Source organism: Macaca nemestrina, chromosome 10, assembly GCF_043159975.1.
Source record: "Macaca nemestrina isolate mMacNem1 chromosome 10, mMacNem.hap1, whole genome shotgun sequence".
Taxonomy (NCBI): Eukaryota; Metazoa; Chordata; class Mammalia; order Primates; family Cercopithecidae; genus Macaca; species Macaca nemestrina.
The window spans coordinates 138,862,358-138,881,956 of record NC_092134.1 but is presented as its reverse complement, the minus strand read 5'-3'; the positions used below and the strand labels follow the sequence as shown (position 1 = coordinate 138,881,956).

The following is a 19,599-nucleotide window of genomic DNA, read 5'->3' as shown; positions in this document are numbered from 1 at the left end:
GCACAGGGAAGAGAGAGAGAGGCACAGGGAAGAGAGAGAGGCACAGGGAAGAGACAGAGGCACAGGGAAGAGAGAGAGGCACAGGGAAGAGAGAGAGGCACAGGGAAGAGAGAGAGGGGCACAGGGAAGAGAGAGAGGCACAGGGAAGAGAGAGAGGCACAGGGAAGAGAGAGAGAGGCACAGGGAAGAGAGAGAGGCACAGGGAAGAGAGAGAGGCACAGGGAAGAGAGAGAGGCACAGGGAAGAGAGAGAGAGGCACAGGGAAGAGAGAGAGGCACAGGGAAGAGAGAGAGAGGCACAGGGAAGAGAGAGAGGCACAGGGAAGAGAGAGAGAGGCACAGGGAAGAGAGAGAGGCACAGGGAAGAGAGAGAGAGGCACAGGGAAGAGAGAGAGAGGCACAGGGAAGAGAGAGAGAGGCACAGGGAAGAGACAGAGAGGCACAGGGAAGAGAGAGAGGCACAGGGAAGAGAGAGAGAGGCACAGGGAAGAGAGAGAGAGGCACAGGGAAGAGAGAGAGGCACAGGGAAGAGAGAGAGGCACAGGGAAGAGAGAGGCACAGGGAAGAGAGAGAGAGGCACAGGGAAGAGACAGAGAGGCACAGGGAAGAGAGAGAGGCACAGGGAAGAGAGAGAGAGGCACAGGGAAGAGAGAGAGAGGCACAGGGAAGAGAGAGAGGCACAGGGAAGAGAGAGAGGCACAGGGAAGAGAGAGAGAGGCACAGGGAAGAGACAGAGAGGCACAGGGAAGAGAGAGAGGCACAGGGAAGAGAGAGGCACAGGGAAGAGAGAGAGGCACAGGGAAGAGAGAGGCACAGGGAAGAGACAGAGAGGCACAGGGAAGAGAGAGAGGCACAGGGAAGAGAGAGAGAGGCACAGGGAAGAGAGAGAGAGGCACAGGGAAGAGAAATATGTCGGGAGAGATCCCCTTCTCTCTACCTTCATGAAGGGGAAATTTCTAGTTTACCTGTTGGGGTTTCCTATTCGGAAAGGTGTTCTATGTGGAGTGAGGAAGGTGGTGAAACCCCATGACTTGGGCCTCAAAGGTTGATTCTCACAGGACCTCCTGTGGAAGGGACCCCAGAGAAGCAGCAAATTCCATACATTGCCCCTGTCACCTTTCCCATCCTCGGAACGTCAAGGGAGCCGGTCCTTGGGAAGAGCTGCTATGCTGAGGGATGGGTTAAAGAGGGTGCCCTTCCAGCCACCCTAGATGAACTTGGGGAAGGGGCGGCAAGCTTCCGGGCCCGTTCCCCCAGCGTGCGTGTTCACCCGACCGCCCCTGACCACCCCTAACGGGTCGCTGGCCACCGGGCTGTTGTCCTCGGCGCTCGGGAGCTCCTGTGAGCAGGAGGCCGGGGCCGGGGTCATCCGGGCCCGGGGCTTCAGCACGTTCAGGGGGTCCCGCTCCGAGTCGTCCTCGGCGCTCCGGGTGTGCCGCCGTGGTCTGGGGGTGTTGAAGTGGATGAGGGGGATCTCGTTCCTCCGGGACAGGAACTGGGAGTAGGGGGGTGGGTTCATGCCTGGCAGGAAGGCCCTCTTCGCCCGGCCCAGACTGACCAGAAAGTGATGCTGAGGAGAGTGGTAGACGTCGTAGCCGTTCTCCAGCGTCCAGTGTCGGAACCTGCAGTTCTCCGGGTTGAAATAGTGCTGGAAGGGCAAGAGCGAGCCACGTGAAGGCTGGCCCGTGGGGGCACCCCCCCGCCCTGCTCCTCCTGGGGCCACACGCTTGTGCCAGCCGGCCTGAAGTCCTGAACGGCTGAGGGTGTTGAGCCTTCACCCCTTTGTTCCCTGCTGGGGTCAAGTGGTTCTGATTAATGCTCAAGCCCTGACTACAGTTCCCCCTTTCAGAGACTAGACTACTGGGGCCTGCGCTTACTGCCTGGAGGCCCGGGCTGGCCTGGCCTGTGGTTTTCCTGGAGTAGGCACCACCTCCTCCTTCCCGCCCTCTACCTTTTCCAAGTCTCTGCTGGCTGAAAATTGGCTTGGGTTTGTCTCCTTGCTGGAGAAAGGAGAGGGGATGGAGTTTGTAGGGTCAAACATGAATGAGGGCACTGAGGGGATTGGAGACATGAACTTTGCTGACAGATGAGCTGGGTTTGAATCCTCTACCACTAGTACTGGGTTTTACTGAGTGCTCCACAAAGGCCTTTGCATGTTATTTCTTTTTTTTTTTTTTTTTTTTTGAGACGGAGTCTCGCTGTGTCGCCCAGGCTGGAGTGCAGTGGCCGGATCTCGGCTCACTGCAAGCTCCGCCTCCCGGGTTTATGCCATTCTCCTGCCTCAGCCTCCCGAGTAGCTGGGACTACAGGCACCCGCCACCACGCCCGGCTAGTTTTTTTGGGTTTTTTTTTTTGTATTTTTAGTAGAGATGGGGTTTCACCATGTTAGCCAGGATGGTCTGGATCTCCTGACCTCGTGATCCACCCGCCTCGGCCTCCCAAAGTGCTGGGATTACAGGCTTGAGCCACCGCGCCGGGCCTGCATGTTATTTCTTTTAATCCTCAAACTCCACAAAGTAAGCAGTTTACAGACCAGGACTGTCTACGTGCCTAGATGGGTTCAAGAGATGTTTAGTTAGTTACCTATATTTCAACAGTTGTTCAACTGATTTTTTTTTTTTTTCCTACTCTAGCCAGACACTATTGTAGGGGCTGGGATGCAGCAGAAAGCAAAACAGAAAGTCTCTGTTCTTGTGGAGTTTCTCGTGGGCAAGAGGGGTGGTAAGAGAATCCTGAGATAAGCAGTCCTACTATTTGACTATCTCAAAATCCTTGAAAAGAGGCCAACAGCCTTTAGGTTGGGAAATCCTTTGCTTACCAATCCGAATGAATAACGATCACAATTGGGGCAGGGGTTATTAATTAAAAATCTTTAACTGGAGGGAGATTCACAGGTCACGTGGTCTATTCCACTTCACTTTTTCCAAGTGAAAATGCTGAAGTTTGGAGAAGGGAGGAGATTTACCTAAAGTCACAGCTAATCCCAGAACCAAGAAGACACCAATGGCTTTTCACCCTTTTCTAATGCACTTTACAACGTGAATTGACATGACTCGAGGACCTGCGACTACATACCAGGTCCTGTGCTAGATCCAAAAATGGGTTCCAGTGGGCAATGCAGACTAGGGGCTGAGAGCCTGGGATCTGGAGCCAGACTGCCTAAGTTCAAACCCCAGCTATTAAACCTGAGCATTCAATACCTGGACCGCATGAAGCATCAGTGGAAACAGGTCACCAGGGTACACTGCATATGGAATTGTTAAGCTAGAAAAGTCTATGTCCTGTCAAAGAAATTAGGTTAATTGTTTGCGTATGGTGACCAACACAAAAAAGAAACTCACTGATCCAAAAATGTTGCCTCTGAAATCCATGCAGAGGTATCTTCTGCTCATCACACCTGTAATCACCACAAAGCCAGCATCCTCTGATCTGATCATCAGGGCACCTATGGAGAAAACCAGGCAGGGCAGACTCATTGAGCATCCAGTTCCCACCTTCAAGCACCTCCTGAAAACCCACCTTCATGAAACCTCCCTGGATTGATTTTTAAGGGTGATGATGACTTCCACACCCCTAAATTCAGCCTCATTTCTACATATTCAGCATTGCTTCTGACATTCTCTCTTGCCCCCAGCACGTATACAGTCATTCACCTCCTGCTTCATCTTGCTGCCTGTATGGGGCACTCTGAGCTCCTGGCATTCTTCTACCTGTGCTGAGCACATGTTTCTCTCTCTCTACCTATTTTCCCTTTTGCCTTACTAATGCCTTTGAATGTTTGTGGTGATAGTTACATTCTTCCATTCCTTCTATTTTGTGATTTTTAAATCTATGCTGAGATGTCTTTCAAGGATCCAGCTTGTCCACAGAGTCTGATTCTCCACCTGGATGTCTGTGTAATTGTCTAATACTAATCAGTCAACACCCAGTATGTGTACAGAACGGTGTTAGAGTTGATCTCCCTCTTCCTTCTCTACTTATTGAAGTCACTCATTCTTCAAGACCAGGCTCAGGCATCACCATCTCTATGAAGCCTTTCCTCATCTTTCCATTCAAAATCAGTTGTTCTTTCTTCTCAGCTCCTCAGGACAATGCCTCCGCCTCTATTACAGCATGTATTCCATTTACCTTGCTTTATCTAGCGCCTTCATTAGAGTGAGCTACTTAGGAGCAGAGGGTATAACTGTTTACGTTGAATCAATACCAGTGATGGATGGAATTTTCTTCTTGGGCTTTTCTTGGGTTGGTTGTCATTTTCTCACTTGGTGGTGACCCCTCCAGGTACAGTCCCTCATAGACTTTCAGTGTCCCCTCTCAAAAGCTAGTCTCTGACAAGAGTCTGAAACCCATTCACATGACCTACCTCTTAAGTAATTGATAACGGCTTTAAGTGTGCTTTCTGTTTTGTGGCAAAGGCACAATTAGACCATATACTAGTGTAACATGAGTGATAATTCAGCAAGACTTCTTCCCCAAATGTTGTTTAATTACCTGACATCTTCTGTTAAAAATCATTACTTTAGGTCTTTGGGGCCACTTCCGGTTGCCTATCACAGAAATTTCCGGCTGCATCTCATCTGACCTCACAGCCCCCAGGGAGGCAGCTAGACTCCCATGCAGGGATTCAAATTCCTTTTCTGCAACTGTAGCTTGGAGAGGTTGTGAATGCCCAATGTCTGTGCCTAGCAAGTGATGGAGCCTCCTGGGGTGATTGAAAGCCCAAAGCTCCTCTCCCATCCCATGCAGGCTCAATACAAGGACCTTTGAGGAAAATAAGCAGCAATAATTCGATACTAGCTCAGCAGAAATCATGATAGGGGCTGAAATTGGAATGAAATGGAACAGAGGGAATGAGAGTGGAGACAAGCCCCAGAAAGGTGAGAAAGGAAGAGGGCCAAAGAGAGAAGTTAATTTGTTTGAAAGTTTGGCTGAGGAGAAACTTGAGGGAAGCTTCCAGAAGGTGGACTGGGGTATGACAGGCACAAAGGATGCTTAAATTCCTCCACAGTGGTGTCTGCCTATGTGTCTCAAATGTATGGCTAGTTTTGTGGTAAACCTTTGGAGAAACATAAGGAACGTGAAAGAAATGATTTTTGTTCTGGAGACTTTTCAGTCTAATTGGGAAAAAATTACATTTAGTAATGGTCTTTGGTTGCACTCTAAGCACTTTACATATTTTAAATTCTCAAAACAAATGTTATATTGTTAGTACTAATTATTATTAGTAGTAGCAGCAGCAATATCCTAATTAAGTGATAAGGAAACTAAGGCAGGAGTGAAACTCAGGTCTGAGACATCTTCCTACTATGCGGTAGCAAGCCTCCAGCAGAAATCACTAAGAGTCTGAGAAGACAACATCAAATGCTAACATACATGCTGCAGGCAGTGAGGACAAGGAGTCACGGCACCGCTGAGGGCTCAGGGAAGAGGCACTGAGCCAGGCACCAAGAACCGGGGAACTTGGATTTTGGTCCCAACTGTGCCACTTGCTGACCTTGCAGTCTTGGGCAACTTATTGCTCTAGCCTCAGTTTCCTCAGCTGTGAAATAGAACAATAGCTGTCCTGCCTACTTCATAGGGTGATGATCAAATGGGATAATGGTGGTAAAAGTGACTCGAAAGTGTCGCACAAACAGAGGACATCACGTGGCGTCTTCTGACCTGCTGTTTATGCCGGGCCCAGGCCTTGACAGGCGTGCTGGCCTGATGCTTGGGGTCAGTGTGGGCAGTGCATATGGCCCATGTGGTCCCGGTCTCCAGAGCCAGTCCCCCTAGAAAACCTCTGGCAGTGTCTGAGGAACTGTGAACAGCTGGTACAGAGGGACACAGACTCTTCCGTCAAACAGTGTGAGTCAATGTGAAAGTGTAGAAAACGTGAGAGTCACAGTTTCTTTCCTTTGCGCTCTCAAAAGGCATCTTTCCGCAGTCTGCACAGATTCACGGGAGAATTTTGCAGAAGGCAGGCACAAACCACTGACTGCCGGAGCCCCCCGCCCCGCCTGTTGGAGCTGAGCAGGCTGAATGGACTTTGCCTTCAATGACTGAGCTGTCTGCATGCGTGTGACCTTGGAGCTGTCTGCATGCGTGTGACCTTGGAGCTGTCTGCATGCGTGTGACCTTGGAGCTGTCTGCATGCGTGTGACCTTGGAAGAGCGTGGGATTTGGGGTCAAGATGTCCTCTAGGTCTTTTACTCCCTGTCTGACCTTCAGCCAGTGATTTAAGTTCTTTAACTCTCGTTTTTTCACATATAAAATGAGGATGGCAGAAACATTTACTTACCTCATTTGGTCCTCTTGAAGACATAATGAGATAATGTTTTTATCTTTTAGAAAGTACTTCCTAAATGCTAGTAAGTTTTACTATTACCGCTTTGCCTCAACCTCTGCTTATACAAGTAGGAAATTATCTACTCCGTTCTACTCTTGTGGCCAGTAAGTGATAAATAAGATGATAGCAGTGAAGTGCTTTGAGCACCTCAAAATAAAAATGTATGAAGAAGGCTTGAGGAGCCCAACGGTAACTCAGCTTCAAGTAAAGAAAGTTCCTGTGGGGAAGATGGAGGAAGTGAAAATATCAGGATCTAGGATGTGATATTACCAGGGGCAATAAACATCTCTGTCTTGCTGGTTCCATATAATAAGGATAAAGGGGAGTCAGAGGATGGCCTTGTTCATGAAACAGGTGATAGGGACATCAGAGGGGTACCTGGCAGCAGCGCTTGTGAGTCCCAAGGGAGCTTGAAGAATCTGGTAGGCAGGAGATAATTTCATTTTGTCAAGTCCAATGACCCAAAGATGGGTCGTGCACTCAACTCTTAAGAATTTCTCACAGCAAAATAATGAGATGAACCAGAATTCACTGGAAATGGATAATTAGGAGTGGAAAAAATACCCCTCACATTTTAGGTTTCCGTCAGTGTAAAAACATGGCTTAACAGTCACTGATGAGGTCATTACAAATCCTTCACCAGACATTTAATTAGTTGTGATTCTTATCTACGTGCATTAATCTTTCCTCTTTCTTTTTACGTAACTTTTTTTTTTTTTTTTTTTTTGAGACGGAGTCTCGCTCTGTCGCCCAGGCTGGAGCACAGTGGTGTGATCTCAGCTCACTGCAACCTCCGCCTCCTGGGTTCAAGCAATTCTCCTGCCTCAGCCTCCCAAGTAGCTGGGATTACAGGCACGCACCACCACGCCCAGCTAATTTTTGTATTTTTAGTAGAGACAGGGTTTCCCCATGTTGGCCAGGCTGGTCTTTAACCCCTGACTTCAAGTGATTCTCTTGCCTTGGCCTCCCAAGGTGCTGGGATTATATGCATGAGCCACCACACCTGGCCTCTTTTGGGTAACTTTTAATTGTATTGTGTAATTTTTTTCCTGCACTTTTTCCCCCCATAATACACGTGACAACTGATTGAACAGTACAAAAAGTTATCTACATAGACTAGGAAAAGCAGATCTCTCTCCCACTCCCCTGACCCTAAGTTCCCCTCCCCATATTCATGTTTAACTCTTTAAAGATGCAATGTTTAGCTAGTGCCTGTGTCTAAGAAAACAAAACCGTATTTCTGTTTTTAAAGATCTGAAGTCAGTTCCATTTGTTTTGCTGCCTCTCAATCCTTTTAATTCAGCTAGCACTCAGTGATCCCTTGGGGCCTGATACGAGGTGGGTTTTCAAGGAAAAGGTCTACAGTTCAGAATGCCAGCCCAGGAGGTCGACTCTTCACACTCACTCCCCACCGTAGCCAGCCTGTTCCGTTCTACCCTAATTCTTGTTCAGGAGGAAACGTCTTTAAGGAGTTCCTTTCAGCAATGGGATTCCAGGATTCGAGACAAGTTGTGTAAACATTCTCTAGTTGGATGCCGCCCTTTCCATCTAAGAGAATCAAAACAATTTACCATCATCTACTATTCTGCATTTTAAATCACATAGAGTCTTGAATTAGAGTAAGAGTGGCCGCTCCATGAGAGGCGCAAAGTCGCATTTCCTAAAGTCTGGTAGTGAGCTGGCTGACAAGGCAGGACGACAGACCACAAGGTCCTTGAGGGGTTGTGTCTTACTTTTCAGTCACAGAGCTTGATAGAATGCCAGGCACATTGTAGATCCTGTTAAATATCCATTGAATAAAATGAACAACACTTGGGGTTCATCAAGTATATCCAGATTTAATTGAAATTTTTGCCACGAGACTCACACTTGGTTTCCAAGATGTTGACTCCTGAGTCTTAGTATATCCTCTAGAGTTCTGGAACCTGTTTGGTATTTGGAGAGAACTTTTCTCTCTCCTTTTATCTCCTATCAATATGCATCTAGCACTTGAGGAGGTTTAAACTGTCAATTTCGCATGTCATATATCTTGCAACTTAATTTTGCATGTTATATATCTTGCAACCAGGTTTAAGGACCTTTGGTTCCTAGAAGAATAAATGCCTCACACACAGCAAGGTCACAGCAAAAATAATTAACTTATTACAACAATAAAAGGCAAATCATAATTCCTATGTTTTCTTTAGTTAGAGATTGTCTAACTAATTTTTCTTTCCCTTAATTTGAGCTATATTGGATCACTTTGCATTTTTATATATTCTTAGAGGTATTCACATGTTTTCTTAAAATAGAAGATCCAGTCTTTTTCAATATCCCTGCTCCCACCACATTACCCCTTATATAGGTGCGCACAAAGTGGCCCTCATTTGAATCATTGCTAATGGATTGATTATTGTGGATTGTGATCCAATTCTCCACAAACCTGATCTTTAAAAACATTCCAGTTGTCTCACATTGCCAATAAGTTTCTAACTAGCTTGACTTGCTACTGACTGGACACCTTTCAGTTCCACGGAGAAGAATCCCCAATGCGTACTGGGTACCGGGGTACCTGAGTATCTGAAACAGCCTTTAAACCTGTTAAAGTTTAAAGGTTGGATGGATGGATGCATGGACAAATGAATGGGTGGATGGGTTGTATACTTGGCCATTCTCACCAAGACAACATTCCTGGACAGTCTGTGTTTAATACATTTTTCCAAGAATTTTTATAAGGCCAGAATTGGAAAGAGCCCCCAGATTTATCTATTACAATCTGGGTATGACCTGGGAATCTTCTTTCCAACCTGCCTAGTTAACCCAGCCTGAAGTCCAGGAGCTGAAACTTAGTGTCTGTTGATCTGCCTGGCTTCTTTTTCTCTTAGACTCCTTGCTTTTCTTTCAGTATATTTTCTGAATCTTTTGATGGGGCAAAGGGAATATGGCTCCTACTGTGGGAAGGGTTTTAGTTTAAACAAAAAGTATGCATGTTAGAAAAACCAGCAAATACTAATTAGGAGAGTGACAGAATCTTCCCCTAAGATTTAAATACACACACACACACACACACACAGACAATAAGTGGTTCCTGGGCAGAAAGCTTGGAGGGTTGGATTAGCCCTCCAGTCTAGTCCCCAACCTCCCCAAGCCCCCTGTACATGGACAACAGGGGCGCACCCCTTCTTCCCAGCTTGAAGTCCTACTCACTGTAGATGGTCTGATGGGGTGCGCCATCCACGTGGCCATTCTTGTGGATCTGCAGGTGGTAGCTGTTCCTGGCTGTGGCTGTGTACAGGTGGATCAGGCCACCCCAGCTGGAGCCGAGCAATGGGGAGGCATTGGGATAGGCTCTGATGACGCTCATGCTGCAGACGCTGCACAAGGCACAGACCCAGAGCCTGAGGCGGGCCCCCAACATCATGCCCTGCTCTGAGTGGCTGGTGCTGAGATTGAAACCTGACACTCCTGTCGGGACTCTCCTGGCCCAGGCCTCACTGGCCTTTTCCTTCTCCCTTGCAAGTAGCTGGTGTGAGGATCCTAGACTGAATTCCCTCCTTTTTGCCATCAGACTTTTAAAGGGTAGCAGTGTGACATCAAACAGGAAAAACTCCACTGTCCACATCCTCTGTGTTGTAATCAGCCCATTGAAAGAGAGTGCAGAGACCCCGGAGGCGCACGGAAGGCACGTCGGTTCCAGACACACACACCCCCCTCAATTTCAAGCCAACGCTCCAAAAAAATGAATGACGCGTGGGCAAAAGTTATCTGCCGCTCTGGGCTGTCTGTTGACCTGTCCCACGTCCATCAGGAAATGCGAAGGCAGCCAGCGGTTCCCAAAAAAAATCCAGCTTCAGTCAAGCAGTCAACCGACTCCCAGGCAATTAATCTCCCGTCGAGTTTACTTATTTTGGTTTTCTTTAAATTCCAATCAGCAAGTATGTATCCAGTGCTTAATCTATGAGCAGGATTCGGTGGCTAGCTTGTAGGATATAGAGATACATGACACCGTCAGGCAGATGGCATCCTCTGAGAACCCCCAATTCGTGAAAGATGGGAGCTGGGAGCAGGGGCACAAAAACCAAAGTTGCCATTTTGGGAAGATTTTGAAATGGAAGAAAAAGAAGCAAGGTCTTGAGGTCACTGAACATGCCAAGGTTCGATTTCTCAGCGTCCTTAGTTTGGACTTCGCTGAACATGCCAAGGTTCAATTTCTCAGTTTCCCTAGTTTGGACTATCGAGGACAACTAAATGAATAGTCTCTCCAGGAGTAAGGAGACCCGTTCAGAGACCTCATGGGGATTGGAAAGGCTGCTGGCTGAGCACCGGGAATCCGAGCCTCAGGACAGGGTGTCCCCACATTTAGTGTCTGTACATGAGTGCTCAGCTTGGTGCTGGATGCCTGCCTGCAGATGCTGTTCACAGTGCGCCCTCTGGGAAGCTACACCTCATGTTGGGGGGAATAGTCCTGGCACGCACAGTCTAAAGGGGAGCAAGCTACTGCAACATACACCCGAAAAAATACCCAAGGAGACTGCTCCTCTTCCAATTTCCCATGTACTGAGTACATGCCATGTACAGGCATCAAGCTAGACATCACGTACAAGTTGATATAGGAGACAGCAAGATGTGATTCCTATCTCGAGGAGCTCAAATCTAATGCAGGAGGCAGATAAAAATAAGTAACCGTAATACAAAATGAGTGCAAGCATACAGGTATAGACAGAAAGAAATGGCATCTGTTACCCTACATTTGTGCAGTTTTTTTTTATAGTTTACAAAGCATTTTCACATCTATTAGCTCATTTGAACCTCACTGCCACTCTGTGAGAGGGGCACACCATGCATTATCAAGATTTTAATACTTTACATGAAGAAATGGAGATCTCAGTTTTTCCATGTCAAAGGCACAAAGCAAATAAATGGTAGAGCCAGGACAGGATTTTCTCCTTCCCCAGGCTGCTTCTCCAACGAATCACAGCAACAACTAACACTCATGGAGAGCTTACTGTTCCACTTACTGCTCTAAGCACTTTACTTGTGGTCACCCATTTCATCCTCAGAATAACTCTTTGAGGAGATGCTCTTATTTTCTTTATATAGATCAGGAAACCGATGCACACGGTTTAAGTAACTTGCCTAGAGATAGAAAGGTAACATGTGGAAGAGGTTGGATTTGAATCCAGGTCTGGACCCAAGACCTCTTAAGCACTTTTCAAGATGTCCAAACCCACACAACATGCTAGAGCTAAAGCCATGAGAGCCAGGAGCTTGGTAAGAAAGTGCAGGTGGCAAAGCAGTCCTCTGTCATTCTCTAGAAACCCAGGCTTTTACCCAGGATGAATCTCTAGGTCACACGGTGCTTGTCTCCCCAGGGTTGAATGGAGGAAGTATGACATGACATGTTTATATGTAAAACAGTCTTCTTTGCTAATGGCCACAGAATGGATTATAAATATCCTGCCAGGTCTTAGCTAATTGAAGAAATAGCTAGCTTTCTTTGAGAATTGAGATGCAAATCGCTTAGGAACATTTGCCCTGCATTTCTTCTTCTGGCTGTGAAAGGTAAAGCGATAGGAAGTAACTCTAAAGCAATCAGCAGCAATTGAGAACCTTCTCCGTGTACGAGATGAAAGGGAGGGCGAAGGTCTACAAAGCAGGACTAACTTCTCCAGGGGCTTGCAGTGTAACCAAGCGGGGAACATCTTTGTTCAATACAAGGCACTGTGTGGGAGGAGCTTCATTACTAGGACCAAATTAGTGAAGATGTGGTACTATATTTATAAACCATTCTGTGGCCATTACTAAAGAAGCCTACTTTATACATACACATTTAATGTCATTCATCTTCTAAACAACCCTGGGGAGACAAGCACTATGTACGCTAGAGATTCACCCCGGGTGAAGGCCTGGGTTTACGAGAGAGTAACAGAGGAGTGCTTTGCTGCCTGCACTTTCTTACCAAGCTCCTTCACAAAGAAAGAAAGGTTGACCAGGCGTGGTGGCTCACGCCTGTAATCCCAGCACTTTGGGAGGCCGAGGTGGGCAGATCGCTTGAGGTCAGGAGTTCGAGACCAGCCTGGCCAACGTGGTGAAGCCCTGTCTAAAACCTGTTTAGTAGAAACCCTGTCTCTACTAAAAATACAAAAAAGTAGCTGGGTGTATTGGTGCACGCCTGTAATCTCAGCTACCTGGGAGGCTGAGGCAGGAGAATCACTTGAACTGGGAGGTGAAGATTGCAGTGAGTAGAGATTGCACCACTGCACTCCAGCCTGGATGACAGGGCGAGGCTGTGTCACACACACACACACACACACACGTCATGGTGGGTGGACGCTGTGGTCAAGGAGGGCTTTGAGGGAATGAGAGAACTGAGGGAGCTTTGTAGGATACACACGGAAAGGATTTCCCCAGTACCTGCCAAGCATGAGGGAGAGGGAGCGCAGGTGTCTTGGGATAAGTCCACAGCCGTTGGGTCATTCCCTTAGATCCTGGAGGGACTGAGGAAGGGGCTCCTCCGTGGCCACTTCGGCTTGTCTTATGAGGAAAGAGAGCCATGTGCCAGCTTTACCCACATCCAAAGGCTGTCTTCCAAGAAGAAGCCCTGTGTGCTTAGCATGTGGCTCTAATGGCAGAGTCCAGTCCGGAGGAGTAGATTTATTTTTAAAGAGGATGGGAGGAGACGCAGCATTTCCCACTTGGAGAGAGTAAAGGAAGGCACAAGAATCTCAGACTAACTCTGCCCATTTGAGATGGGGAAACATTGAGAGTGGAATTGAGGATTTGCTCATTGGAACACGGAGACGGCAGAACGTCCAGCTCCTGGCTGAACTCCCTACCAGTGGCTTCCAAATCTGGTTGCTCACTGGAATTACCTGTGGAGCTTTAAAGCCATAATTGCCCCAGGACTAATCTTAGACCTACTGAATCTGCAGGAGCAAAAGCCAGTTATCTGTACTTTATTCAAAGCCACCAGGGAGATTCTTATTCTCCACACCAGACGGGGCTGATACTAAAGTACTTACCAATAAACAGGCTTTGAGCGCCAACCACACATCAAGCACTGGAAACAGGACACAGAGACCAAGGCCCTCTTCAGGGGCTGGCTCAACTTCCCATTCCCTTCTAGGATGTCCAGCCTAACTGCAGGTCAAGATGTCAATGAGCCTTTCTAGGGAATTTAGTACTGAACGCTAAATCACTACCCTGTGCTGACAAGTATCCTGTCCTTGAGCCCAGTGCATGGTCTCCTCTGAAGCTCTAGTGGGTAAGAGAAGGGAGAGGCCAGGAGATGTCGGTTCCTGTCCGTTGCACCTAGAGGGCACTCCTCCGTCACAGTTCAGGTCCAAGGGTCTGGGAACCAGTGTGACCTTAGGAGCCCAAAGAGAAACACAGATACCAGCTGTGAGCAGGAAGCCCGGGGAGGAGGCCCTGGGTTTGTACTGCTTGGATGTCACTGTCCTTGGTTCCCAGGTAGCTACCTGAACGCAGCAGATAGGCTGGTCCCATGGTAGGCAGAGGAACCTGTTGTCTCCAGCCTGGCCTGGAAGCCCTTCTCTGGCATCAAGAGGATTTGCCCCGGGAGCTGTGTGGAAGCATCAAGTCTAGTCCCTGCATTTACACTCATAGAATCAAGGCTCTTAGTGTAGATAAGGGCCTGTAAGAATCTGTAAGAATCTGTATTCCGGCCGGGCGCAGTGGCTCACGCCTGTAATCCCAGCACTTCGGGAGGCCGAGGCGGGCGGATCACCTGAGGTCAGGAGTTTGAGATCAGCCTGACCAACATGGTGAAACCCTGTCTCTACTAAAAATACAAAATTAGCTGGGTGTGGTGGCACATGCCTGTAATCCCAGCTACTGAGGAGGCTGAGGCAGGAGAATCGCTTGAACGTGGGAGGCGGAGGTTGCGGTGAGCCCAGATTGCGCCATTGCACTCTAGCCTGGGGCAACAAGAATAAATCTCTGTCTCACCAAAAAAAAAGAATCTGTATTCCGGCCGGGAATGGTGGCTCACGCCTGTAATCCCAACACTTTGAGACACTGAGGCGGGTGGATTGCTCGAGCCCAGGAGTTTGAGACCAGCCTGGGCAACATGATGAAACCCTGTCTCTGCAAAAATTAGCGAGCATGGGTGCATGCCTGTAGTCCAAGCTGCTCGGGAGGCTGAGGCAGGAGAATGACTCGAACCTGGGAGGCAGAGGTTGCAGTAAGCTGAGATTGCACCACTGCACTCCATCCTGGGTGACAGAATAAGACCCTGTCAAAAAAAAAGGAAAAGAAAAGAAAAGAAAAAATCTGTATTCCTGCAAGTTCATTACTTTCCTTCATCTCCTGACTTCTTTTTATCAGCATCTGCGCTGAGAAGGTCCTGAAGAAGATAATCTCACCCAGATCATATTCACTCAATGTAAAGACTTGGCAATCATTTTCAAACAATAACATCAACTTCATTGTCCTTATCTATGATGAAAAAATGTCAGAGGAATCAAGGAAAACAAAAAGCTGGGAGATAGGAGAGAAGGTGGTCTCACGGTCGCTCGCAGATTTCTTTTCTTTTTGAGACCCTGGAAGGACCTGGCAGGCCTCTGCTCCCTGTCCCTTCACTCCTCCTGAGTCTGTCTCCACCATCTCAGTAACGGTGTCCCTGCTCTCTTGCTTTCTCAGAGCATTACACGTCATCCAGACCTCCAATGTTCAGGGCGATGGATATCTAAGCCATCCAGAACAAAAAAAATTTTTTTTTGGCTTCTTGAAGTTCTCTGGAGAGGTGCCATTCTTATGTCTCATCTGAAAATGCCATCCCAGCGTCATCTTGACAGTGAAAACGTGCTTCCCTATAGCCAATCTGATTCTCTCCTGCTTTAATGCATCCACTCGACCAACACATAACTTTTTATGGAAAGCCTGTTATATGGCTATTACCTTGTAGAAAATCTTTAGAGAAATCTGAGAATGAAAAGGTACAGTCCTGATCTTCAGGGAATTTGCAATTTACTAGGCAGAATATTCTTTGCATTTGTCCAGCACTTCACAGCCCATAAAGTACACTCACTTCTATTGTCTCTTCTGAGGCTCAAAACAGTCCTATGGGCAGGTCTGGGGGATGTCAGGGATGACTTTTCCACAAGGATCCCGGCTCCTGGTACACACATTCCATATCCTAGGAATTGAAAGAAAAGAGAGAAAAAAATCTATTATTTTTAAAAATCTGTTTTTATTAGAAAGTAGATCAATGCAGAAATGAATAAATAGAAAGTGAACATCCAGTATAGTTTGTACCCTCTAGAGGTAAAATGTTATCGAAGACAAATTATAGGTTTAGGGCACATATATAAAATGCACATTATATTTAATATAATAAAATACATTAATATATTGCTAATAATACAAGTTAATAAAATATATAATATATTAATAAATATTTAATAAAATATGCATATATTTATATTTATGTCTTGCTAAATATCTGTATGTTTAACATTATATATTAATACTAAACTGCATATTATATATATTTAAGTATATATATACTTAAATATGCACTTTTATTTTAAAATTAAAAAAATTTTTTGCATCTAGTAGCCAGAAAAATACGCACTTTTAAAAGACAAAATTGAGGGCATACCGTATATAATATAAACCCACTTTGTCCATTGAAGTCTATTTTGACCACCTTTCCAGGTCAGTATGCCTATCTTTACCTCATTCTTTTAAATTACTCCATTCCATTGTATTTGAGAGTGGTCAGCTCTTCTGAAAGCTTCATTTCCTTCCAAGCTCTGCCCCGGAGGCTTCTGTGGTTGTTCCCCAGGCCACAGGGCTTTATATTTACATGTACGTGTATATACATATACACACCCATTATCTACATGCGCATGCATACATATATACAGACACATACATGTACATACAATAATGGCCCTGCATGGGATGGCACTGGTGGCTGGGGTTACCACAGTTCTCTGCCACATCAAGAACTTACCCCCTTTTAGTCTAGAACAAATACCTCCCATAGAATCAATCTCCAGTTCCCTTCTTTCCCTCCAAATGACATGTTCCAATTTCTCTTCCCCGAGACAAAATTTCCAGCTTATTTTTGTCATGGCAGCCTTTCTAAAATAAAGGCCCACGGGAGGGTTTGTCTTCAGGGCAGCCCTTCTCCAGAGGGCAAGGGAGCCTGGAACTCCAGCAGTGGGGGGGACATCAAGGCCTGGAAAGGGGTTCGAATCCACAGAAAATGTGGAGGTGCTTCTCCACGGTTCAGCTGGGGATAGTCTTTACTTCCGCCACTATGGCCAATAAATCTCCACACTTTCAGTGATCTTGTAAAGAGCACACTTGTTAATTTATAAATATTGCCACTGCAAGCTGGTAATGACTGCTGATGACAAGGTGACAAGGATGGGCGTAGAAGTGCAGTTTACCGAAGCCTTTGGAAAATAAGCTTCGATTTTCAAACGTGTAATATAAAATTTTGCGTTATATGAGGCCATGCATTAGGCCATTATCCTAAGCAAACTAATGCAGAAACAGAAAACCAAAGGCCACATGTTCTCACTCATAAGTGGGAGCTAAACACTGGGGATGCATGGACATAACGATGGGAACAATAGACACTGGGGACTACTAGTGGGGGAGGGTAGGAGAGAGGAAAGGCCTGAAAACTACCTATTGAGTACTATGCTCGCTACTTGGGTGATGGGTTCAATCATTCCTCAGACCTCAGCATCACATAATATGACCTTGTAGCAAACCTGCACACGAACACCTGATTCTAAAATAAAAGTTGAAAAAAAATGCTGGGGGGAATGGCTGGAAACCAGCAGAAACAGAAAAACCAAAGGGCTAATCAACGGCAGGTGCAGACGAGAGAAGCCAGCCAGGAGCTAATTACATCAGCCAATGACATAATTACAGGCAAGAGCATCACTGGCAAGTGCCCCGCACAGTAAGTATGGCCCTGTAAGATGTTAGGGGCTGCAGCTGAATACGGCTGATATGCTATACGCTGTCATTCATGGGTCGTTAGTTGTCACTTGGTCCACTGCCTGAGACAGCTGCACAATAGGAGAACTGAGCACAGGGAGGGCACACAAAGTCAAGGACTGGGGCACAGGGATGTTTGGAGCAGCGGCACGCTTCTGTACGATGCTGTGGGTACATGGCACTATGCATTTGTCAAAACCCGTGGAACTGTACGACACAAAGAGTAGACCCTGATGCAAATGGCGGACTTTAGTTAATAACAATGCTTCGTAGTGTTTCATCAGTGACAACAAAGGCACCACACTGATGCAAGATGTGAATAGGGGAAATTTTGTGCAGAGTAGGGAGAAGGAATATGTGGGACCTCACGCCTTCTGCTTAACTTTTCTGTAACCTGTAACTGCTCTGAAAAATAAAGTCTATCCAAAAAATGAGAGCAAAATTCAGCAAAATGGCGAGCAAAATGAACAAAATGGTGTTTGCTCAGTAGGTGTCCAACATTTCATCACTGCCTGGAGTTATTCATTCCAGGATCAGATCAGGGAGATGTGCCACAGCAGCATATATTTCACTGCGCACAGTTACCTTTCGGTCCTTTAAAACAAGACAAAAGAACATTTCTCGCCCATCCCTCTCACGTGGGTTAGCTTCGCCACATGGTCCGCCTCGGCCTCCCAAAATGCTGGGTTTACAGGTGTGTGCCACCGCCCCCTTTTAATGAATTAATTTTATTTAATTGAAAGTAATGGAAAAATTAAAAATAATTAATTAAAAGTAATGACAAAAACAGTTTTTTGTTTTTGTTTTTTTTTTAGATGTGTCTATGCAGCCTTAGGCAAGTGACTCCTTTCTTGCACTTGCTCTCCCATCTTTGAATTGGGGAGGGGGACATGTGGATGAAGTCATCGGTGAAGCTCCTCTCAGCTGCTGCTGCCTGGAGGTAAGATGCTGTCTCGTCGTCCAGCTTCCCCAAACTGTTTGCTTTATCTCCAGCTACAGCTGATCATCTACACAGGAGTTACCCACCTGGTCCATGGCGACTGGGAGTGGTTACATTCCCTGCTGGTGGATTTGTTTCTCTCTCTCTGCTTTGCTTAAAATGTCCACACTGGGTTAGGTATAAACTTAAGGAAGGCATAGTCCTTTAATCTAATACATATTATTAGATTATATATTTTTATAATGTAACGTTACAGGTACCTATGACAGCGCAACAGATTTCCTCAATAGCAGATCTAAATATATACATGGAACCTTCACCCTGCTTCCCAAAAGGAAATACAAATGGCTTCTGTAATATTATGAAATCCATGGTCTTGCTCTCTCAACTTTGGTGCCCATAACCTGAAGCTCATTTTGCCAGGAGAAAAACAGGCTAAAGCACCTCAGGTGCCCTCAGCTGGGGAGTCCTAGAAAACTGAAGGTCGTAGCAGAACTGGAGAGCAAAGGCCGTTGAAGTCCAGGCCATTGATCAGTAGCTGCAGCCTCAACTCCCTTTTCCTTCCCTCTCAACCCCTCACCCCCTCACCCCCTCCTCTTTTCCGCCAACACACTCTTTTTCCTGGAAACCTTCTCCTGGCCTCCACTGCTACAGCTTGTGGGAGATAAGACATGTGTCCCACGGGTGGGGGAGGCCAAGCCTGTGTGAGTGATTTTACAAAAGGTTCACTTTGGGTGATAAGAACAGGGTTATGACTGTTCTGCTTAGAGCTCAGCCAGGGAAGAGGGGGACAGTTTTGAAGGAAGGTTTCTCAGTGGAAGATTTGTTCATTTGTTTCCTCCCTCCCGAAACCCTACAAATATTCTTACTTGCAGGAGTGTCCTTAACTCTCTTTTCTTTCTCTCCATCACTCTTCACCCTCCAAGAAAAATGTATTTTCACTTTATATTAGAATGGTGCTTTTTAACTTTTCGAAATATGTTTATAATGGTTGTCTCATAGAAATACTGTACTTGGACAGGCACTTCTCCCAAGCTGTTATTCCTACAAGTCATTGTGAAGCCAAGGCTCCCTTTGGCTGGCCAGACTAGGGCATTTATGATACTTACTGGAGGAACCAAGAGTCCCAGCCTCAATGTCCCCACCCAGGGCCCCTCCAGGTCTCCTCTTCGGGGCTTTTTGAATCAGAACCCCACCCGTTTTCTGAACTTGGGAGACTTGTACCTCCTCCCTCTGTTTCTTCTCCTTCCTTTCCTACCAATGCCCCCAAACCGGAGTGACCCAGGAGTCTCTTCTCCCCACCCTCCTCTTTGTATGAGCCATGAAAACAGAATCTAAGAGTTGGACATTGGGAACCCTGGGGATCATCA

General features: G+C 46.5%; 1 protein-coding gene across 1 annotated transcript; it reads right to left on the bottom strand.

Moving 5' to 3' along the window:
- Positions 1-1,066: 1,066 nt before the first annotated feature.
- LOC105484150 (fibroblast growth factor 23) lies at positions 1,067-10,487 on the bottom strand. Its single transcript, XM_011745489.3, has 3 exons — positions 9,514-10,487; positions 3,341-3,444; positions 1,067-1,647 (listed from the first exon to the last, which is right to left on the bottom strand). The coding sequence occupies exons 1-3, from the start codon at positions 9,926-9,928 to the stop codon at positions 1,207-1,209; spliced, it is 960 nt and encodes a 319-aa protein (XP_011743791.2). The 5' UTR covers positions 9,929-10,487; the 3' UTR covers positions 1,067-1,206.
- Between the last annotated feature and the right edge of the window lie 9,112 nt (positions 10,488-19,599).

Coding starts and splice junctions, on each gene's coding strand:
- LOC105484150 (XM_011745489.3), bottom strand. CDS start 9,928: ATGTGGACAGTGGAGTTTTTCCTGTTTGATGTCACACTGCTACCCTTT. Junction 3,445..9,513: donor ACCCCATCAGACCATCTACA/GTGAGTAGGACT, acceptor TTTTCTCCATAG/GTGCCCTGATGATCAGATCA. Junction 1,648..3,340: donor GAGGCAACATTTTTGGATCA/GTGAGTTTCTTT, acceptor TTGCCCTTCCAG/CACTATTTCAACCCGGAGAA.